The sequence below is a fragment of the Mirounga angustirostris genome, unplaced genomic scaffold, assembly GCF_029215605.1.
Source record: "Mirounga angustirostris isolate CCGP_5_RB_7025 unplaced genomic scaffold, mMirAng1.0.hap1 SCAF_1, whole genome shotgun sequence".
Lineage (NCBI taxonomy): Eukaryota > Metazoa > Chordata > Mammalia > Carnivora > Phocidae > Mirounga > Mirounga angustirostris.
The window spans coordinates 85,471,188-85,487,367 of NW_026991709.1; the positions used below are offsets into that span (position 1 = coordinate 85,471,188).

Here is a 16,180-nt window from a genome sequence, read left to right on the forward strand (position 1 = left end):
GAGTCCTGGGATCGAGTCCTGTATCAGGCTCCCTGCAAGGCAGGGAGCCTGCTTCTCCCTCTGCCTCTGCCTCTCTCTCTCTCTCTCTCTGACTCTCATGAATAAATAAAACATTAAAAAAAAAAAAAACAATCATTTAGCACAGTGTTCCCCAGACAGTAAATGCTTAATAAATAATAGCCATTATTTTAGCTGTTACTCACATTTTATAATCTTTGCAGTAATCATTTTACATTGTGCAACTTTTCCAGTGTTTACCAAAAAAAAAAAAAAGGACTCTAGGAATCTTAAGAGATTGCATCTAAGAAAAGGGGTGCAAGTGTGTATGCATTTAAAAAGCATAATATACGATACTACATATGAAACCAACGTAACATTGTGTGTCTACTATAGTTCAATAAAAATTACTTTAGTAACAAAAAAGTTTTAAGGCAGAAAGCATGAAAATATTCAACAGATTTGTTCACTGAAAAATTGTTTATTAAGCTGTTAATGTTTAGTTCAGTAATTATGTAATTTAAAATTCTGAATCACCTCTGAATAATTTAGACATGTATGTAAACTACCATATTTCCTGATATTTAATATAATTAGACTTCTCTAACTTCCAATTATCAGACAAATGAAACATTAAACTTTCAAAGACACACCCTTAGGAGTTCATAAATTCCTATTTGCCCAAGTTTTTTTTAAATATATGATAAACGTTCTTAAAGGAGGAAGCCAAAATCCACAAATCAAAAGTCTTATTCTGCCTTTCACAACGTATATCAAATCATCACAATGTACACTTTAAATATCTTACATTTTGTCAATTATGCCTCAATAAAGCTGAAAAAAAAAAAAGAAATCCCACATGGAAGTCTTAATCTGAACGAATGTTGAGAAATAGTACAATGGAAGATCTTTTATTCATCATGTGACCAAAAATACAGAATATATTTATTAATTTTCCCCTAAAGAGAATATACTTTGTATTTAGAGAAATAAAAGATTAATTGTCAGGAGTTGCTTTTGGAGAATAATCAATCAGCGCCTTATCAACAGTCGGATACTGATACCAGGGACCATCACCTCTCGCACGCATTAACCTTCGCACTTCCAGCTCCTGTAACCTATAACAAACAGGATAGCAGTATTGTGGGTCCAGCATTTCCAATTGCAAAGTTAATGAGTTATCTCCATAAAGAATAACCACCAGAGAGTCTTTTGCTTTTGTGTAAAGTATTATCAAAAGTATTTTATGTGGGGCGCCTGGGTAGCTCAGTCATTAAGCGTCTGCCTTCAGCTCGGGTCATGATCTCAGGATCCTAGGATGGAGCCCCGCATTGGGCTCCCTGCTCATCGGGAAGCCTGCTTCTCCCTCTCCCTCTGCTGCTCCCCCTACTTGTGCTCTCTCTCTGTCAAATAAATAAACAAAATCTTAAAAATACATAAATAAATAAATAAATAAATAAATAAATAAAAGTATTTTATGTAAAGTATTAATGTACCTTCATAGATCGATGTGTATGCATGTATCTGATATGCACCTATTAGCAAAATTTGGGACTTATTTTTGACTTTCATTATTTTGCTTAGGTGGTTAGCCAACAAATCCTGTTTTTAATCACCAAAACACCACTTGAATTGATAATCTATTCTCTCCTCTTGTCCCTGCTCTTTATCTGGACAGATCACTTTCACATGAATAATGGCAATGCAGTTCCTGTCTTCTTGCCTTTTAGAAAACCTCTTGAGACCACATATTCCTGAAACAGTCCCTCTCCAAAGCAAACTGTAAGAGACTCTTAACTATAGAGAACAAACTGAGGGTTGCAGGAGGGGAGGTGGGCGGGGGATGGGCTAAATGGGTGATGGGTATTAAGGAGGGCACTTGTGTTGAGCACTAGGTATTATATGTAAAGTGATGAATCACTAAATTCTACTCATGAAACCAATATTACACTATATGTTAACTAGAATTCAGATAAAAACCTGAAAAATAAAAAATGAGATAGTCTTTTTTCCATCAAACCTTTTTCTTTCCATTTTTATAGACTACATATTAAATTTTTCATGACTGGAAATTTATCACAGTTAAATAATTCACTTTATTAACCTTAACCAGCTCACTAACCCTACCTCCTATGAGAAACTACAAACCTTTGTGATTGTGTATCTAAGAGAGTGTATTTCTTTCCTTTTTTTTTTTTTAGGATTATATATCTTCATATTATCCTTTTTCTTTTCTACTCTTTAGAATGTAATTATCCAAAATGCAAATATTAAAATATTCATCCAAAGGACTGGTTAAATAATGTTTCACCCTTATAAGAGACTACTAGGCATCTGTTAAAAAGAATGAGGAAAATCTGTATATAGTAAATACAGATGATACACATATGGTTAAATTAAACATGCAAGGTATAAATGAGTATGTGCAGCATCTTCCCATTTCATTAAAAAATAGAAAGTAATCATCTGCGACTATGTATATGTACACATGCAGAGAGTATTAAAAAATCTGGAGGGCCATAATAAATAGTTATCTCTAAGGAGAGACCATTATGGAAGATAGCCCCTTTCTATTTTGTATCTTTCTTTTATGCTTCAGTTTTCCAAATACCTAAATATACTTTTTAAAAAATGTAGGTACTCTCATTCCATCCTCACAATGGCATCTTTTCTTTGGGGGTAGAAGCCAGGGTTTTTTGTTTTTACTTTGTTTTGCTTGGAAATTGTTTAAAATCTCTATATGTCTAAGGAATTCTGGGATCTGTCTTTTAATTAGAACTCAAAGGTATATGTATGAAATTCAAAAAAGTCCAATGTTACAAAGTATGAGCCATATTGCTGTTCCACGCTCTTAAATACTTAACAATTCCATATGGTAACTATATATGTGTATAATTTCAAATCTAGGAAACAGGCCCATCATACGTTCCTTTAATCATTTAAATATTTTTTAATATCATAAAAATTTTTATAAACTACAAAGTTTAAAAGAGAATAAACAGAAAGCAGATCAATGGTGGACTTGGGCCAGGAGGAGGGGATGAGGAGTGACTGGAAAGGACCGCAAAGAGGCTCAGTAGGTGATCGAAATGATCTTGACTGTGGTGGTTACACAGCTATTTACCTTTGTCAAAAACCTATCAAACTTAATGGGTACATGTGACTGTACGTAAACATCACTACAAACACTAAGATAAATCTCAGACAGGATCACATTTAAAAGTAGCAAAAAGAAACATGAGTGAACATTTAAAAAAATAATTTGGACTTATATATTTGCTTATTTAATCACTATCAGACGCCTATGCATGACACAAAATCCCAAAAGCTAACGAAAAAGACTGACAAGGGCGCCTGGGTGGCTCAGTTGGTTAAGCGACTGCCTTCGGCTCAGGTCATGATCCTGGAGTCCCTGGATCGAGTCCCGCATTGGGCTCCCTGCTCGGTAGGGAGTCTGCTTCTCCCTCTGACCCTCCCCCCTCTCATGTGCTTGCTCTCTCTCATTCTCTCTCTCTCAAATAAATAAAAATCTTTAAAAAAAAGAAAAGAAAAAGACTGACAAACCTGACAATAATCAAATGAGTAAATATATATAAAGTAATTAAAACACTAATACATAGTAAGTGTTCAGAAACATATTAGCTACTACTATACTTTTGTTATCTGAAACATAAAAACACTTTAGTTGCAAAAAAATTCTACACTATCAAAAGACAAATGACAAGTTGGGAAAACATAATTGCCACAAAACCCAAAAGAGGTATTTTAGTTAAATGTATAAATTAGTAGAGAAATGGGCAATTTACAGGACAACAAATACAAACAACCAATAGATATATGAAAAAATACTCAACCTTACAAAAAAAACAAAATTAAAATAATAACATTTTTCAACTATCTTATCAGCAAAATGTTTAGGTTTGATAAATTCCATTTACAGGGAAAGGCATGGAAAACAGAAATTATCATGTATTGGTGGCAGAAAAAACAACTGGTACAACTTTTTGGAAAAGAGTTTGGCAACATCTATCTAAAATTTAAAACATAAAACATTTGGTTTATCAGTGCCACAGCTAGGAATTTATATTTCAGATACACTAAATATGCAGAAATCTATGTATGAGGATATTCACCATAGCACTATGTATATTATCAAAAAACTTGGAAAGAACCTAAGTACCAAACATGGGACTGGTTTAAAAAAAAAAAACACAACCCTAAGTACCAACAACATGGGACCAGTGAAATATATGATGCAGCCATTAAAGTGAATGGGGTATATACTATTATAGAAAGATCACCACGATATATTTAAGTGAAATGAAGACAGGGTGCAAAACAGTACTTATAAGAGGATTCTATTTGTATTAATATATTTTTTTTATTTAAATTCAATTAGCCAACATATAGTACATCATTACTTTCAGATGTAGTGTTCAATAATTCATCAGTTGTGTATAATACCCAGTGCTCATCGCATCACGTGCCCTCCTTAACGCCCATCACCCAATTACTCCATTCTCCCACCCACCTCCCCTCCAGCAACCCCCAGTTTGTTTCCTACAGTTAAGTGTCTCTCATAGTTTTTCTCCCTCTCTGATGACTTCCCAGTTTTCCCTCCCTTCCCTTATGGTCCTCTGCGCTGTTAGTTATATTCCACATATGAGTGAAACCGTGTGATAACGGTCTTTCTCTGACTGACTTATGTTGCTCGGCATAATACCCACCAGTTCCTTCCACGTCGATATAAATGGTAAGTATTAGTGTTAATATATTTTTAATGCATTTTTTTTTTAGGAACAGAAAAAAAAAAAGAACTAAGTAAGTAGTAGTCACCTTTAAGGATGAGACTAGGTAGAAGAGGAAAGGAAATTGGGAATAGGGGCAGAGGGAGGGGAGGACTGCCTTGCACTCAAGAGTGGGGTATTTTAAAAAGAATTCCTTTTACTCTGACAGATATTATCAACTAGTAGTCTCTCAGTCTCCAACTTATAAACTCCATGCTAAACAAGCTATTCCCTCCCTGTCTTTATCCTTTTACATGGAGCATTCTATAGTGCTGATATAGTTTATTAGATTTTTTTTCACGGCTTGCAATAGTAAGAAAGGATTTTCTTCCTTGCCCCCCCTTCCCACTTTATTTATTTATTTATTTATTTACCGTAAATCAGCCTTTTCAGCTTCAATCTGAAGGATAGCCATTGTTCTTTCATAATTCTTTTCAGGGCTATCAAAGAAAGTTCGGGCAATCCATCTTGATATAGGATGCTACAAGAGAAAATTTGTTTATTTTCTGAACAGTACTTTGCTCTTCCAGTTTCCTATTCTTTAAAATGGCCATCTCAGGTAAACCAATAATACTAAATGCCAACTACTAATTTTAACCCATTAGGTGGATACTATTTTTGTCCCCATTTTATAGATGAGCAAATTGCACAAAGTTATACAGTTACTAAGTGCCAGCAGCTGGACTACAAACCAGGTCTGTCTGACTCCAAAACCTGTGCTCTTCACCATTATACTACACTGAGTACTTTAAGTGGCAGATTTAGGAGCCAAACCCAGGGTTTGGTGATCAAAAACTGAAGCTCCTTCTCTCAGCACAGAGAGACTACCTGTATGGCCTGCCTTAAGGTATGATAATGATACATTTCTTTTCTGAAATACAGTTCATTCAGATAATAAAACATGACAGTATTGACTCGAATCAAGGCCATCTCACCACAACACTTGTAAAGGCAAGTAACAGATTTAACTTTAGGTTTTAGTGGCAGTGACAGTGTAGTAAAATGACTAACAGTACAGGCTGTCGGGCCAAGCCTACCTAGGTTCCAATACTGGCTCTAATCCTTGGACAGGTCACTTATCCTCTGTAAAGCTGTCTCTTCATGTCTGAATTGGGAATGGTAATAGCACATTTCACATGGAGTAAGAGAATATTTGCAAAATACTACCACAGTGCCTGCTGTACAGTAGGTGCTCAATAAAGAACAGCTAGCATGAGCATGGGTAACATCCTCCGGCACTGAACTGAGGATAAATTCTGACTGTTACTCTGCTAGGATAAGAACACACTACAGAGTCACACTTTAAAAAACCGTGAAGATCAAAGTAATAAAATGCAGAAAATTACCAAAAGAAGTTGCTTGTAAGGAGTGAGCACAAAAGTGTCATCTACTTGATATCAAAAACTGAATATAAAACAGTATCATAATTGCTAAATAAAGACATTAATCAGTGCACTGACAAGACACCTAACAGAAAGTAACTTTCAATGACGCATACCAACCTTGAAATATTCCCAGTGTTCTGGGATGTAGCCTTCTGGAATCTCTGCTAACTCAGCTTCACCTAGTAAGAGAAAATAGCAATGTCCAATTTTAGTATCAAGAGTTGATAATATTAATTCTTCCCCGTTTAAGTAAGAAACCAACTTCTTGTGGTTTTAAAGGAACTTTTGTTTGTACCAATGAAGATTCAAACACAGTAGACCCTTGAACAACATGGGTTTGAATGGCCTGTGTCTACTTACACATGGGTTTTTTACCGTAGAGTACTGTAAATGTATTTTCTCTTCCTTAAGATTTTCTTAACATTTTTTCTCTAGCTTACTTTATTTTTTCATTTAATTTTATTTATTTGAGAGATCGAGCATGTGCGCAGGTGGGGAGGGGCAGAGGAAGAGGAAGAAGGAGAAAAGCGGACTCCCCGCTGGGGAGTGGCCAAGCTTGATGCGGGGCTGGATCTTACAACCACGAGATCATGGCCTGAGCCTAAACCAAGAGTTGGACACTTAACCGACTGAGCCACCCAGAGCCCCTCTAGCTTATTTATATAAGAATACAGTATATAATACAAAAAACAGCCAAAGTACATGTTAGTTATTGATAAGGCTTCTGGTCAACAATAGGCTATTAGTAAAGTTTTGGGGGGAGTCAAAAATTGTATGTGATTTTTGACTGAGCAGGGGGTTGACACCCTGACATTGTTCAAGGATCGACTGTATTTTAATTACTTTAATGTGGTTGAAAATCATTTCATTCATTAGATATTTTTTAGATGTCTTCAATGTGTAAGGCGCTGCCTATAGGCATTATATAAGAGTTTCAAACTTTGTTTTTATATAGTATAACAAAATATAATAAAAGACACATTATTCCTTCTGGTTTTCCCTATCACTACTAGACAAAACATTTTAGGATTCAAGATGTTAGAAGTACTTTGGGCAGAATTTCCCATGAAAATCTAATGTTAGCTGTCTTTCACAGTTTCATTCTTTTTTAGAAGATTATAATTTTATGTGTTCCAAGATGGATAAAAAAAAATTCTTCCATCCCTCAGCCTCTCTTGCACCTCTATTTCTATTTTCCTTATTCTGGTTTGTCAAAGCTGGTTTGGAGAAGTAACAAGGAGGAGGAAAACAAGGCTTTCTGAAGCCTTTTGTGGCCTCTACAGAGCTGATGACCTTAAAGGCTGTTGGAGCAAAAAAAAAAAAAGTTTAAAAAAAATACATTGTATACTATTGCAGATTGAGATTTCGTTACTGTAAAATAAAATCCCATGCCTATGTTTATTATTTAAATAACTTTTCTTGGGGCGCCTGTGTGGCTCAGTCGGTGAAGCGTCTGCCTTCAGCTCAGGTTATGATCCTGAGATCCTGGGATCAAGTCCCGCATCAAGCACTCTGCTCAGCAGGGAGCCTGCTTCTCCTTCTCCCTCTGGCTGCCCTTTCCCCTGTTTGTGCTCTCTCTCTGTCAAATAAATAAATAAAATCTTTAAAAAAAAAAAAAAGGATTAAAAAACAAATAACTTTTCTTTATAACATCCATAATTTCTTTGTTACTAATGTACATAGGTTTTAGTCGGAGAGGTACTTACCAATGAATATATTCACCAGAGTTATGCCAATTGCTACTGGAATCCCAGTCAACAAAATGTAGAATTTCTGTTGAGATTAAAAAATAGTTTTCAGGGGCGCCTGGGTGGCTCAGTCATTAAGCATCTGCCTTCAGCTCAGGTCATGATCCCAGGGTCCTAGGATGGAGCCCCACAACGGGCTCCCTGCTCGGCAGGAGGCCTGCTTCTCCCTCTCCCACTCCCTCTACTTATGTTTCCTCTCTCGCTGTGTCTCTCTCTGTCAAATAAATAAATAAAATCTTAAAAAAAAAACAGTTTTCAAATAACCATTTCTTAACTCTCTTTCCCCACTCTCAAACTGTCTACAATTTTTTATTTCCTTACATTGCCTGTAAAATAAACTTGCCAAATTGAAGATGTGATACCAAATTATCTCTGAGGTTTTCTTTTACTCTTTTATAGGTGCCTATATTTGGTACCAAAAATGAAAGAAAAAAGTAAGGATTAATTGTACAAGTATAATACAATATCTATTCAAGTGATTTTTCATTTTTTGGTTAACACAATGTGAAAAAATTGAGAAGTTTTTGTATTAAGATAAAAATGTTAAAAACATTTGAGTGATTTCAACCACTGTAGAGCTTGAGTTGGTCATAACAACAAAAGTGGGAGCTCAACCAAGAGGAGGGATATTAAGAACAAAGGGCAAGCAAGAGGTCTAGAGGGCAGCCATTGCTGAAATGGTCACAGCTGTAGGAAGAGTGGCAGAGAATCCACACAATCTTCCATCTTCCAAGCCTCTACTTTTCATTATAGAGCCTTGAAATACAAATATACAGCCAGTAGCTCACTTGATCCTCTGAAATCAATGTTCCTGAACAATACAGAAATAAAAAATTATAACCCAAAATAATGGAGTTACTTATTTAAAGAAGTCTTCCAGTGAGTTCCTTGGTAATTTAAAGAATATTTTAGGGCAACCCTGTCGGGACCTCTCACTCTTGAGAGCTTTTTCTGTATCTTCACTTAATAAACTTAATAAACTTGTATCTCTTTACTCAAAAAAAAAAAAAAAAAAAGAATAACTATCCCCAAACAAATCCATTTTCAAAGTTCTATAATTTAAAGATTTTGGTGTGTGTGTGTGTGTGTGTGCAGGGAACACAGATTACATTTCAAAACCCCACAATCTTAAAAATAAGGGCATTTTACCTCCAATACACGTGAATCCTTTTTATGATGAAGTAAAGGTTCACTAATTTAAAAAGAAATTCAGGAACAAATCAGACATTACTACAAAATCTCAATATCTATTGAGAAAATAAATATGAATTTACAAAATAACATCTTTTATAAAATGAAAGATGTTCTCTAGACAAAAGAAAAAAAAAAACCCACATTCCTATTTGTACGTAAAGAGTTTAGTTCAGAAAAATTTTTAACTCACCATTAAACTCAAAAAACGTCTGTCATAGAATCCAGATGGTTTGATGATAAACAGTCTTTTCCCATGGTCTCCACTGTGTCGCACAGGAGCTGGAAATATTAAATTACCCTGTTATATGCAAGGCTCAAGGTATACTGTTATATTCTGAGATCAAATCAGGTTATAAGAAAATGTACATGCATAAATTTTTAATATGAATTAAGATAAAAATACGTATTTGACTACTAAAGGCAGAGCAGATATCTTTAAACAGAGACTGGTATACTGTTGTAAACTATAGTTCTCTCCATTTTTATTCAACGTTAAAGAAATATTTAATAATTGTTTCAATTTGTTTCCATAGCAGGCAGGGAGGTCAGATACTCTTGGCGGGCTACTTGTCTTTGTTTACCTCTACAATAAATATTTGCTAAAGCTATTAAATAAACTTAATTTAAATCGTGTCATTTCATATGATGAGGCAATATACATTAGGGGCTCACAGCAAAATAGATGGAAAGACATTTATTCAACATATCTCCAGCAGGAATTTGAACTTGTTCAAAAGTAAACACTCTAACGTATCTTGATAAAATCACTCTGTAAGCCATTTCTGATTGTGAATATCGTCCTCTTCAAATTCTCCCTCAGATGGTATGTAATCAACTCTCACTGGAGATAAACTGAGGCAAAATTTCACTCCTGATCTTATTTCTACACGATTTCCCTTTCTTGGATGTCTGGAAGGACCATTGCAAACACTGCAAGCCCTTTCTGCCGGAAGCAGGAAAGGATCTCACTGTTACTGGGAAACTGAAGTTACTGCTTCTGCTGTGTGTAACTGTATTCAAGGAAATTTCACGTGAGAGTCACTGTGGGATAAAAAACTAATTCCCATTAAAGGAATTTCAGTCATGATAGACATCATAAAGATTTGTATCCTTTGTTCAAGCTTAAATGTCTGGAATGCCCTCCCCTCTCCTGAAATCTATTCTTTAGGCCCAGATGACATTTTATCCTCCAAGAAACCAACCCTCTTCCCAAGCATATGAGATCTCTCCTACCTTTGAACTGTGATATTCATACTTGCTTTCACTGCTCCCACTGAAATATAAATGTCTTGAAGGCAGGAACTGTATTCTTAATTTTGGCATCACCTTCAGCAGCTTGCAATGAATTTAGGAGGTTAATTCATAAGAGAATTAGAAGCTGGCATGAATTCACTGGGTACAATTCATACCGTTAAGGCTTCTACAATAACAAGAGAATGTGACAAAGTAATTACGTATTTCAGAAAATAATTTGAGGGCACCTGGGTGGCTCAGTCGTTAAGCGTCTGCCTTTGGCTCAGGTCATGATCCCAGCATCCTGGGATCGAGTCCCACATCGGGCTCCCTGCTCGACAGAAAGCCTGCTTCTCCCTCTCCCACTCCCCCCTGCTTGTGTTCCTGCTCTCACTATCTCTCTCTCTGTCAAATAAATAAATTAAATCTTTAAAAAAAGTAATTTGAAAGATACAATGGAATTCTTTGTGGACTAGGTGGGGAAAAAAGGGCTGGATAACAGTATAAACCACTCAATAATTCAATAAATATCTAAGTGCCTACTATGTGCAGGTCCTGTGCTAGGCCTACAGTCTAAAACGGATATACATTCCGCTGGGAGAAACAAATAAACATAATTAGACATCTATAAGGACAACAGAGAGAAGAAACAGGATGCGATGTCAGAAAAAAAACAGGCCCAGAAGTTCCTATTTACACAGGACGGTGAGGATGGGGGAGTATAAAGAAGGTGCATTATAAGCTGAGAGAAATAGCAAGTTAGGTGAATTTGTAATGGGTAATTGATTGATTGATTACATCCAAAAGGTGCTGGTTACTTAATTCAATAACCTGCCAAAAGGCTCTCTCCATAGCCCTGAGAGGTCAAGACTTCTATACATGGCCTGGATGAGGTGAAAATATGCCTGATGACAGAAAGCGACTACTACAAGAGTGGCTACTGCACTGATGATGAAGTGGGATCCCAAAAGTCTTCATACACATTTACAAAAGGCTGATTCTAAAAAGATTAAATATAGTAAGTGGAAAGTCCTGACCGCATCCTCCAAAAGTTGCTCACAGATTTAAGAAGAGTCATTGGTGTGATGTGGTTACTAAGAAGGCCAAAGACAGTTCAATCCTAATCTTATGTAGTAGAAGCATGGGGTCAAAACAGGAGCACCCACCCCCATCTCCTAACCACACCTGCAGAAGTGTGTCCATCCCAGAGTACACCATTTTAGAGAAACAATCTGGAGCACACCCCAATTTAAGCAACCAGGATGGCAAACAACCTGGAAACTGATACAGTGAGCCTTAAAGAACTGAAACCGATTGGCCTACAAAAAAGAAGTCTGGGTAGAAACCAGTAAGTGCCTTTAAATAGCTGAAGGGCTATCCCATGACAAAGGGCTTACGCTATTCTGTATTGACCTGAAAGGAAGAACCAGGATCAATGTGTGAAAGAGTAATTTTCAGCTTAATACAAGGAAGAAGTTTCTAACAATTTTACTGGTTCAAAATAAAATTGGATTGCATCTCCAGTTCCCCTTTATGGAGTTATTCAAGTATCAACAATGGGATATAACAAGGATACTCTGGGGGTTGGCCTAGAGGATTTCTAAGGTCCTTTCCCTCAAAGAATCTGAACTTACGGCCTGTCTTAGAACAAAAGGGCATAGCATTGGACCTTATCAGTCTCAATGATTTCCTTCCAAGAACTGGTTCCAGGCTTCATGTTTTTGCACTTACTTTCCTCTTTGCCCAAAAGCTTTTCCCCAGGCTCTTTGAATAGTCACCTCCACACCTCATCCTTCAGGGTCAAGATCAAATGTAACCTCCTCGAAAAGTCTTCTCTGCCTTATCGAAAGCTGGCCTCCCACTTATCCTCCTTAACATCATTTGGTTATTTCCTTTAGAACAATACACAATAAGCCTGATTTTTTTTTTTAAGCCTGATTATTTTGTTAAAGTCCATCAGGTCAAGGACTGTATTACTCAGTACTGTATCTCCAGTACCCTTTAGTGTCTGCCACATGGTAGGTGCCCCATAAATATTGTTGAATTTACATTTCTTAAGTAAATTAAATGTTAGTCAGGATCCTTCCTCGCCTTCTGAAAGTAAATCTACTCAGAAGAGACAGCGTACTCCCAATTTTCCTTTTCAATCTGTCAGACAGGCAGGCAGGCAGACAGAAAGACACACACACACAAACACACATACCCCACAGAGAGAGCAAGATGGATTATGCTCTGCATGGTTTTGGGGACAAGTGATTATGAATAACACTCTTAATAGATATGGAAAATGTAACAAACAAAAAACTATGGAAGAATACTTGGTCTGGCTGCATTCTAATTAATATTAATGCAGTTAGGAAAGCGAACTGCTTGCTTTCTTTCCATATAATTACCCTACTGTTAAACAACAATTATTAGTGTCATTAAATGTGATAAATAACTATTGTTACTATTAGCTGTTCTAAAGTATACTTCATAGCACTAAACTCTTTTCCAATATTCTGAGGCTTCATGATTTGTTGTTGATGTAGTAAGGCCATCTGCTTACAATCTAAAAATATTAGGGTGAACACTGCTTACAACCAGGTGACTGCCAGGATTTCTGGAACTCAGATTCTCCTTCCACCAAAATACGCATCTTTACCATTCTCTAAAGCCTGGACTTTCTCAACTAGGTATTCATTTAGCTATGTGAAACTCAAGTTTCAATAACCAATTTTTTAAATGCAAATAACTTCAGGAAAGCTATGTTTTTGACAACTGTGATATTTGTGAGGATCAAATAAGATAATGTAGATTTTGTGTCTTCATGACAACAATCGAAAATCCGCCACTTTCTTTCTCTCATTCTCAGACTACTCCCAGTTAATGACTCCACCAACTCAATTAGCCAGGGTAAAAATCTCACTCATCTTCCTTGCACCTCCCCCTTGCTCACCAGCTGACAAGGCCTCTTGATTCTTCAAACTTTGTATTTCTTTCCATGCCCTCTTCACCTCACTCACTGGCTTCAGTAATCAACACCTCCTTAGAAGCCAACCAATATTTAGAAGCATCTTCCCAAAACACTACTGATGTTGCTCTCAGCTAAAACATTCACTCTCTGCAGCCTACAAAAGAGTTAAGATAGTTTGGTTTTGTATTCAGTCCCTCCACTCCCCCAATTTAATCCCAACTTCCCTTTCTTAAGCCTTCTCTCTCAACACCTACCTACCGCAAGAGCCCCATATTCAGATACATCAGAAGATACATCCTCTATTTTTCTGCCAATTGCATCTGTTAAAACTATCCAGAATCTAATTAAAATGTCCCACCTTCTATGTCTGAATTAACTCCATACTGCTTTGTTTATATAATCATTTAAATACTCTTCTCAGTTTTTTTAAACCATAATATGCACACATCAGTCTTCAAGTTAAAGCTCCTGCAGCTGAGGGAAGAACTTAAGTTCATTTCTGGAATCCTTGATATAAGACAATAAATAATTTAATTAAATAGAATACTTGTATGTGCTTACTTCCTGAGAAAGGTTTTCAATGACAGTGAATGAAGGTAACGTGACAGTACCAAATGTTTAAGAAAGGGGTGGCCACAAGGCTCTGTAGAAGGCTAATGCTTCTAAATCCAGGTGCTGTAGATTTTCCCACTCACTCTTCACAACCCCCTTATGAGGTAGGTTAAAATTATCCTCCTCTTTTTTTTTTAAAGCAGTTCTTATGGTAAGAGATAAGTACCTTTCAAAATGACATTCTAGAAAGATGCAAACTTATGCAGAAATATATTTCAGGGTTATAAATTCTTGTCAGTAGGAAAGAGATTAGATTTATTTTCTCTGTCAACAGAATATAAAGATACTTGTAATAAACATCCTCTTTTTTTAAAGATGAAGACACGTAGGTTCCAAGTAATTGCCTTCCACTTAGCTTCCAAGATATGATGACCCAAGGTCACACAGCTACTAAACTCTGGAGCCAGGATTTGAAAGTAGGCAGTCTAGCTCCAGGGAAAACAAAACAAGGCAAGGTTCTCTACACTGCTGGATCTTACAGTCAATCTCATAAGGGCAGACATAAGCAATAACATAACAGATTAAAACCTTTCATTCAACTGTGATAGATGAGACCACCTGCAAAATACCTTTGAAAGCAGGTATAAGGCTGAAACACAGTAACTCTAGTGTAGCTATTAGATCCTTTCCTGCTCCCAGTGGAAAGGGTGTAGATTATCTGTATAGATCCTTCCAGAACTCCAAGAATGGGATATAATGTATAAAGAGGATCTGGGAGTGAGATTTTACCTTAGTTTATCTCCAACAAAGCATGATTAAATACTACCCCCAGCAAATATTTGAAGAGGATATTTGTAATCAAAAATGGCTTACAAACAGAGTTTATCAAAGAATGTGCAAACGCACATGTAGTTTTTTAACAGGTTCAAATTCCTGCTGGAAATTTGAATACCACTGGTTCTTTCCAACATTTTTGAAACAAGTCTCTGTATAATGCCTCATCATGTGAAGTGACATAACTCAAATTAAATTGGAAGAAGAATAAAGGAGTAAACAGAGAAAGGTATTTTCAGGGTGGAGAACTTTTTGGCTTCACTTCCTCTCTACCTGCTTCTATTGCATAGGGCAGATAGCTTATAATATATTTTTTACCAAGAGCATTAAATGAATTAATACCTTTAAAATCTTCGGATGGTACACGGCACACAGGTGTTCAATAAATGTTAGCTACTGTTATTATTATTAAATTTGATGCAGCACTGCATGATTTTTGTCATAACTAAGTCACAGCTCCTTCATTAGTAAAATGGGGATACTAACATTGTACTTACTTTGCAGTCTTTGAAAGAATTAGATTTTTTACAAGGCATCTGAGGCTTTGCTATTACTATTATTCATTCTCCTGTAAGTCAATACACAGTCTCCAAGAAGCTCCAACTAGCCTTTCCATGACTTTCCTGGACCTAGTGACTTTTCCTTCATGGGCCCCTTCCTCTCTAAGAAGATATTAAAATTATTATTTTATGACCGCGTTGATATAAAACAAATACAATCCAGGCTGGATTCATTACCACATATCATTAACATTAACCCTAAAAACGTAGGTGTTTTTTTTTTCTTCTGGTTTTAAAATGAATTTAAATTAAAACATTTTCATGGACCCTAAAAGCACTGTACCTACCTAATGAGTTATGAGCCTCTCCACCTGCCTACCTATTACTTAGCATCGGTGGGCTCCTGGACAACATGACTTCCAATATTGTGGGACTAGTACCTAGTGCGGGGGAACGTACAAAGTATCTGGTGCGTGAGAAACATAGGTCTCAGCTCTATGCCTTTTTTAACCTCAACTTCATCCGCAAACCAGCACCAACTGGAATGACTGAGAGGCAAAGTGTTCACAAATGCTATTTAACAATTTAAAAGCGAACGATCTGATAACTTCAGGAAAACCCTTGTCTCCTCACAAAGACCACGCTCCGTCCCTCCTCTCAAGCCCCAGGCCCGCAATTTCTCCCAGATCTCACCAAGGTCACCCGGGAAGAGTTCTCCATCTCTCACCCCACATCCCCTGAGCGCGCTTTCTCCCAAATCTAGCACCCACCGACAGTCTTCGGAAAGCCACGGGTGAGGAAGCCCCCGAATCCAAGCCGAGTACCAAGCCGGTGGCCGGAGAGCGCGGCCACTGCAGTGACCGAAGCCCGCTGCAATAAGCTCATGGCCGCCATTGCTACTACGGGCAATTGAAAACTGGGGAGAGTAACGGGAGCCGAAAGAGCCAATTTACGAACCAGGGCGAAGGCGGAAAGTGGCCATGTTGAGTGAGGG

General features: G+C 36.9%; 1 protein-coding gene across 1 annotated transcript; it reads right to left on the reverse strand.

Moving 5' to 3' along the window:
* Positions 1–458: 458 nt before the first annotated feature.
* Positions 459–16,169, reverse strand: NDUFB5 (NADH:ubiquinone oxidoreductase subunit B5). Its single transcript, XM_045903325.1, has 6 exons — positions 15,957–16,169; positions 9,302–9,390; positions 7,876–7,942; positions 6,287–6,348; positions 5,159–5,265; positions 459–1,115 (listed from the first exon to the last, which is right to left on the reverse strand). Exons 1-6 carry the CDS (start codon positions 16,078–16,080, stop codon positions 995–997), a joined length of 570 nt encoding a protein of 189 aa, XP_045759281.1. The 5' UTR covers positions 16,081–16,169; the 3' UTR covers positions 459–994.
* Between the last annotated feature and the right edge of the window lie 11 nt (positions 16,170–16,180).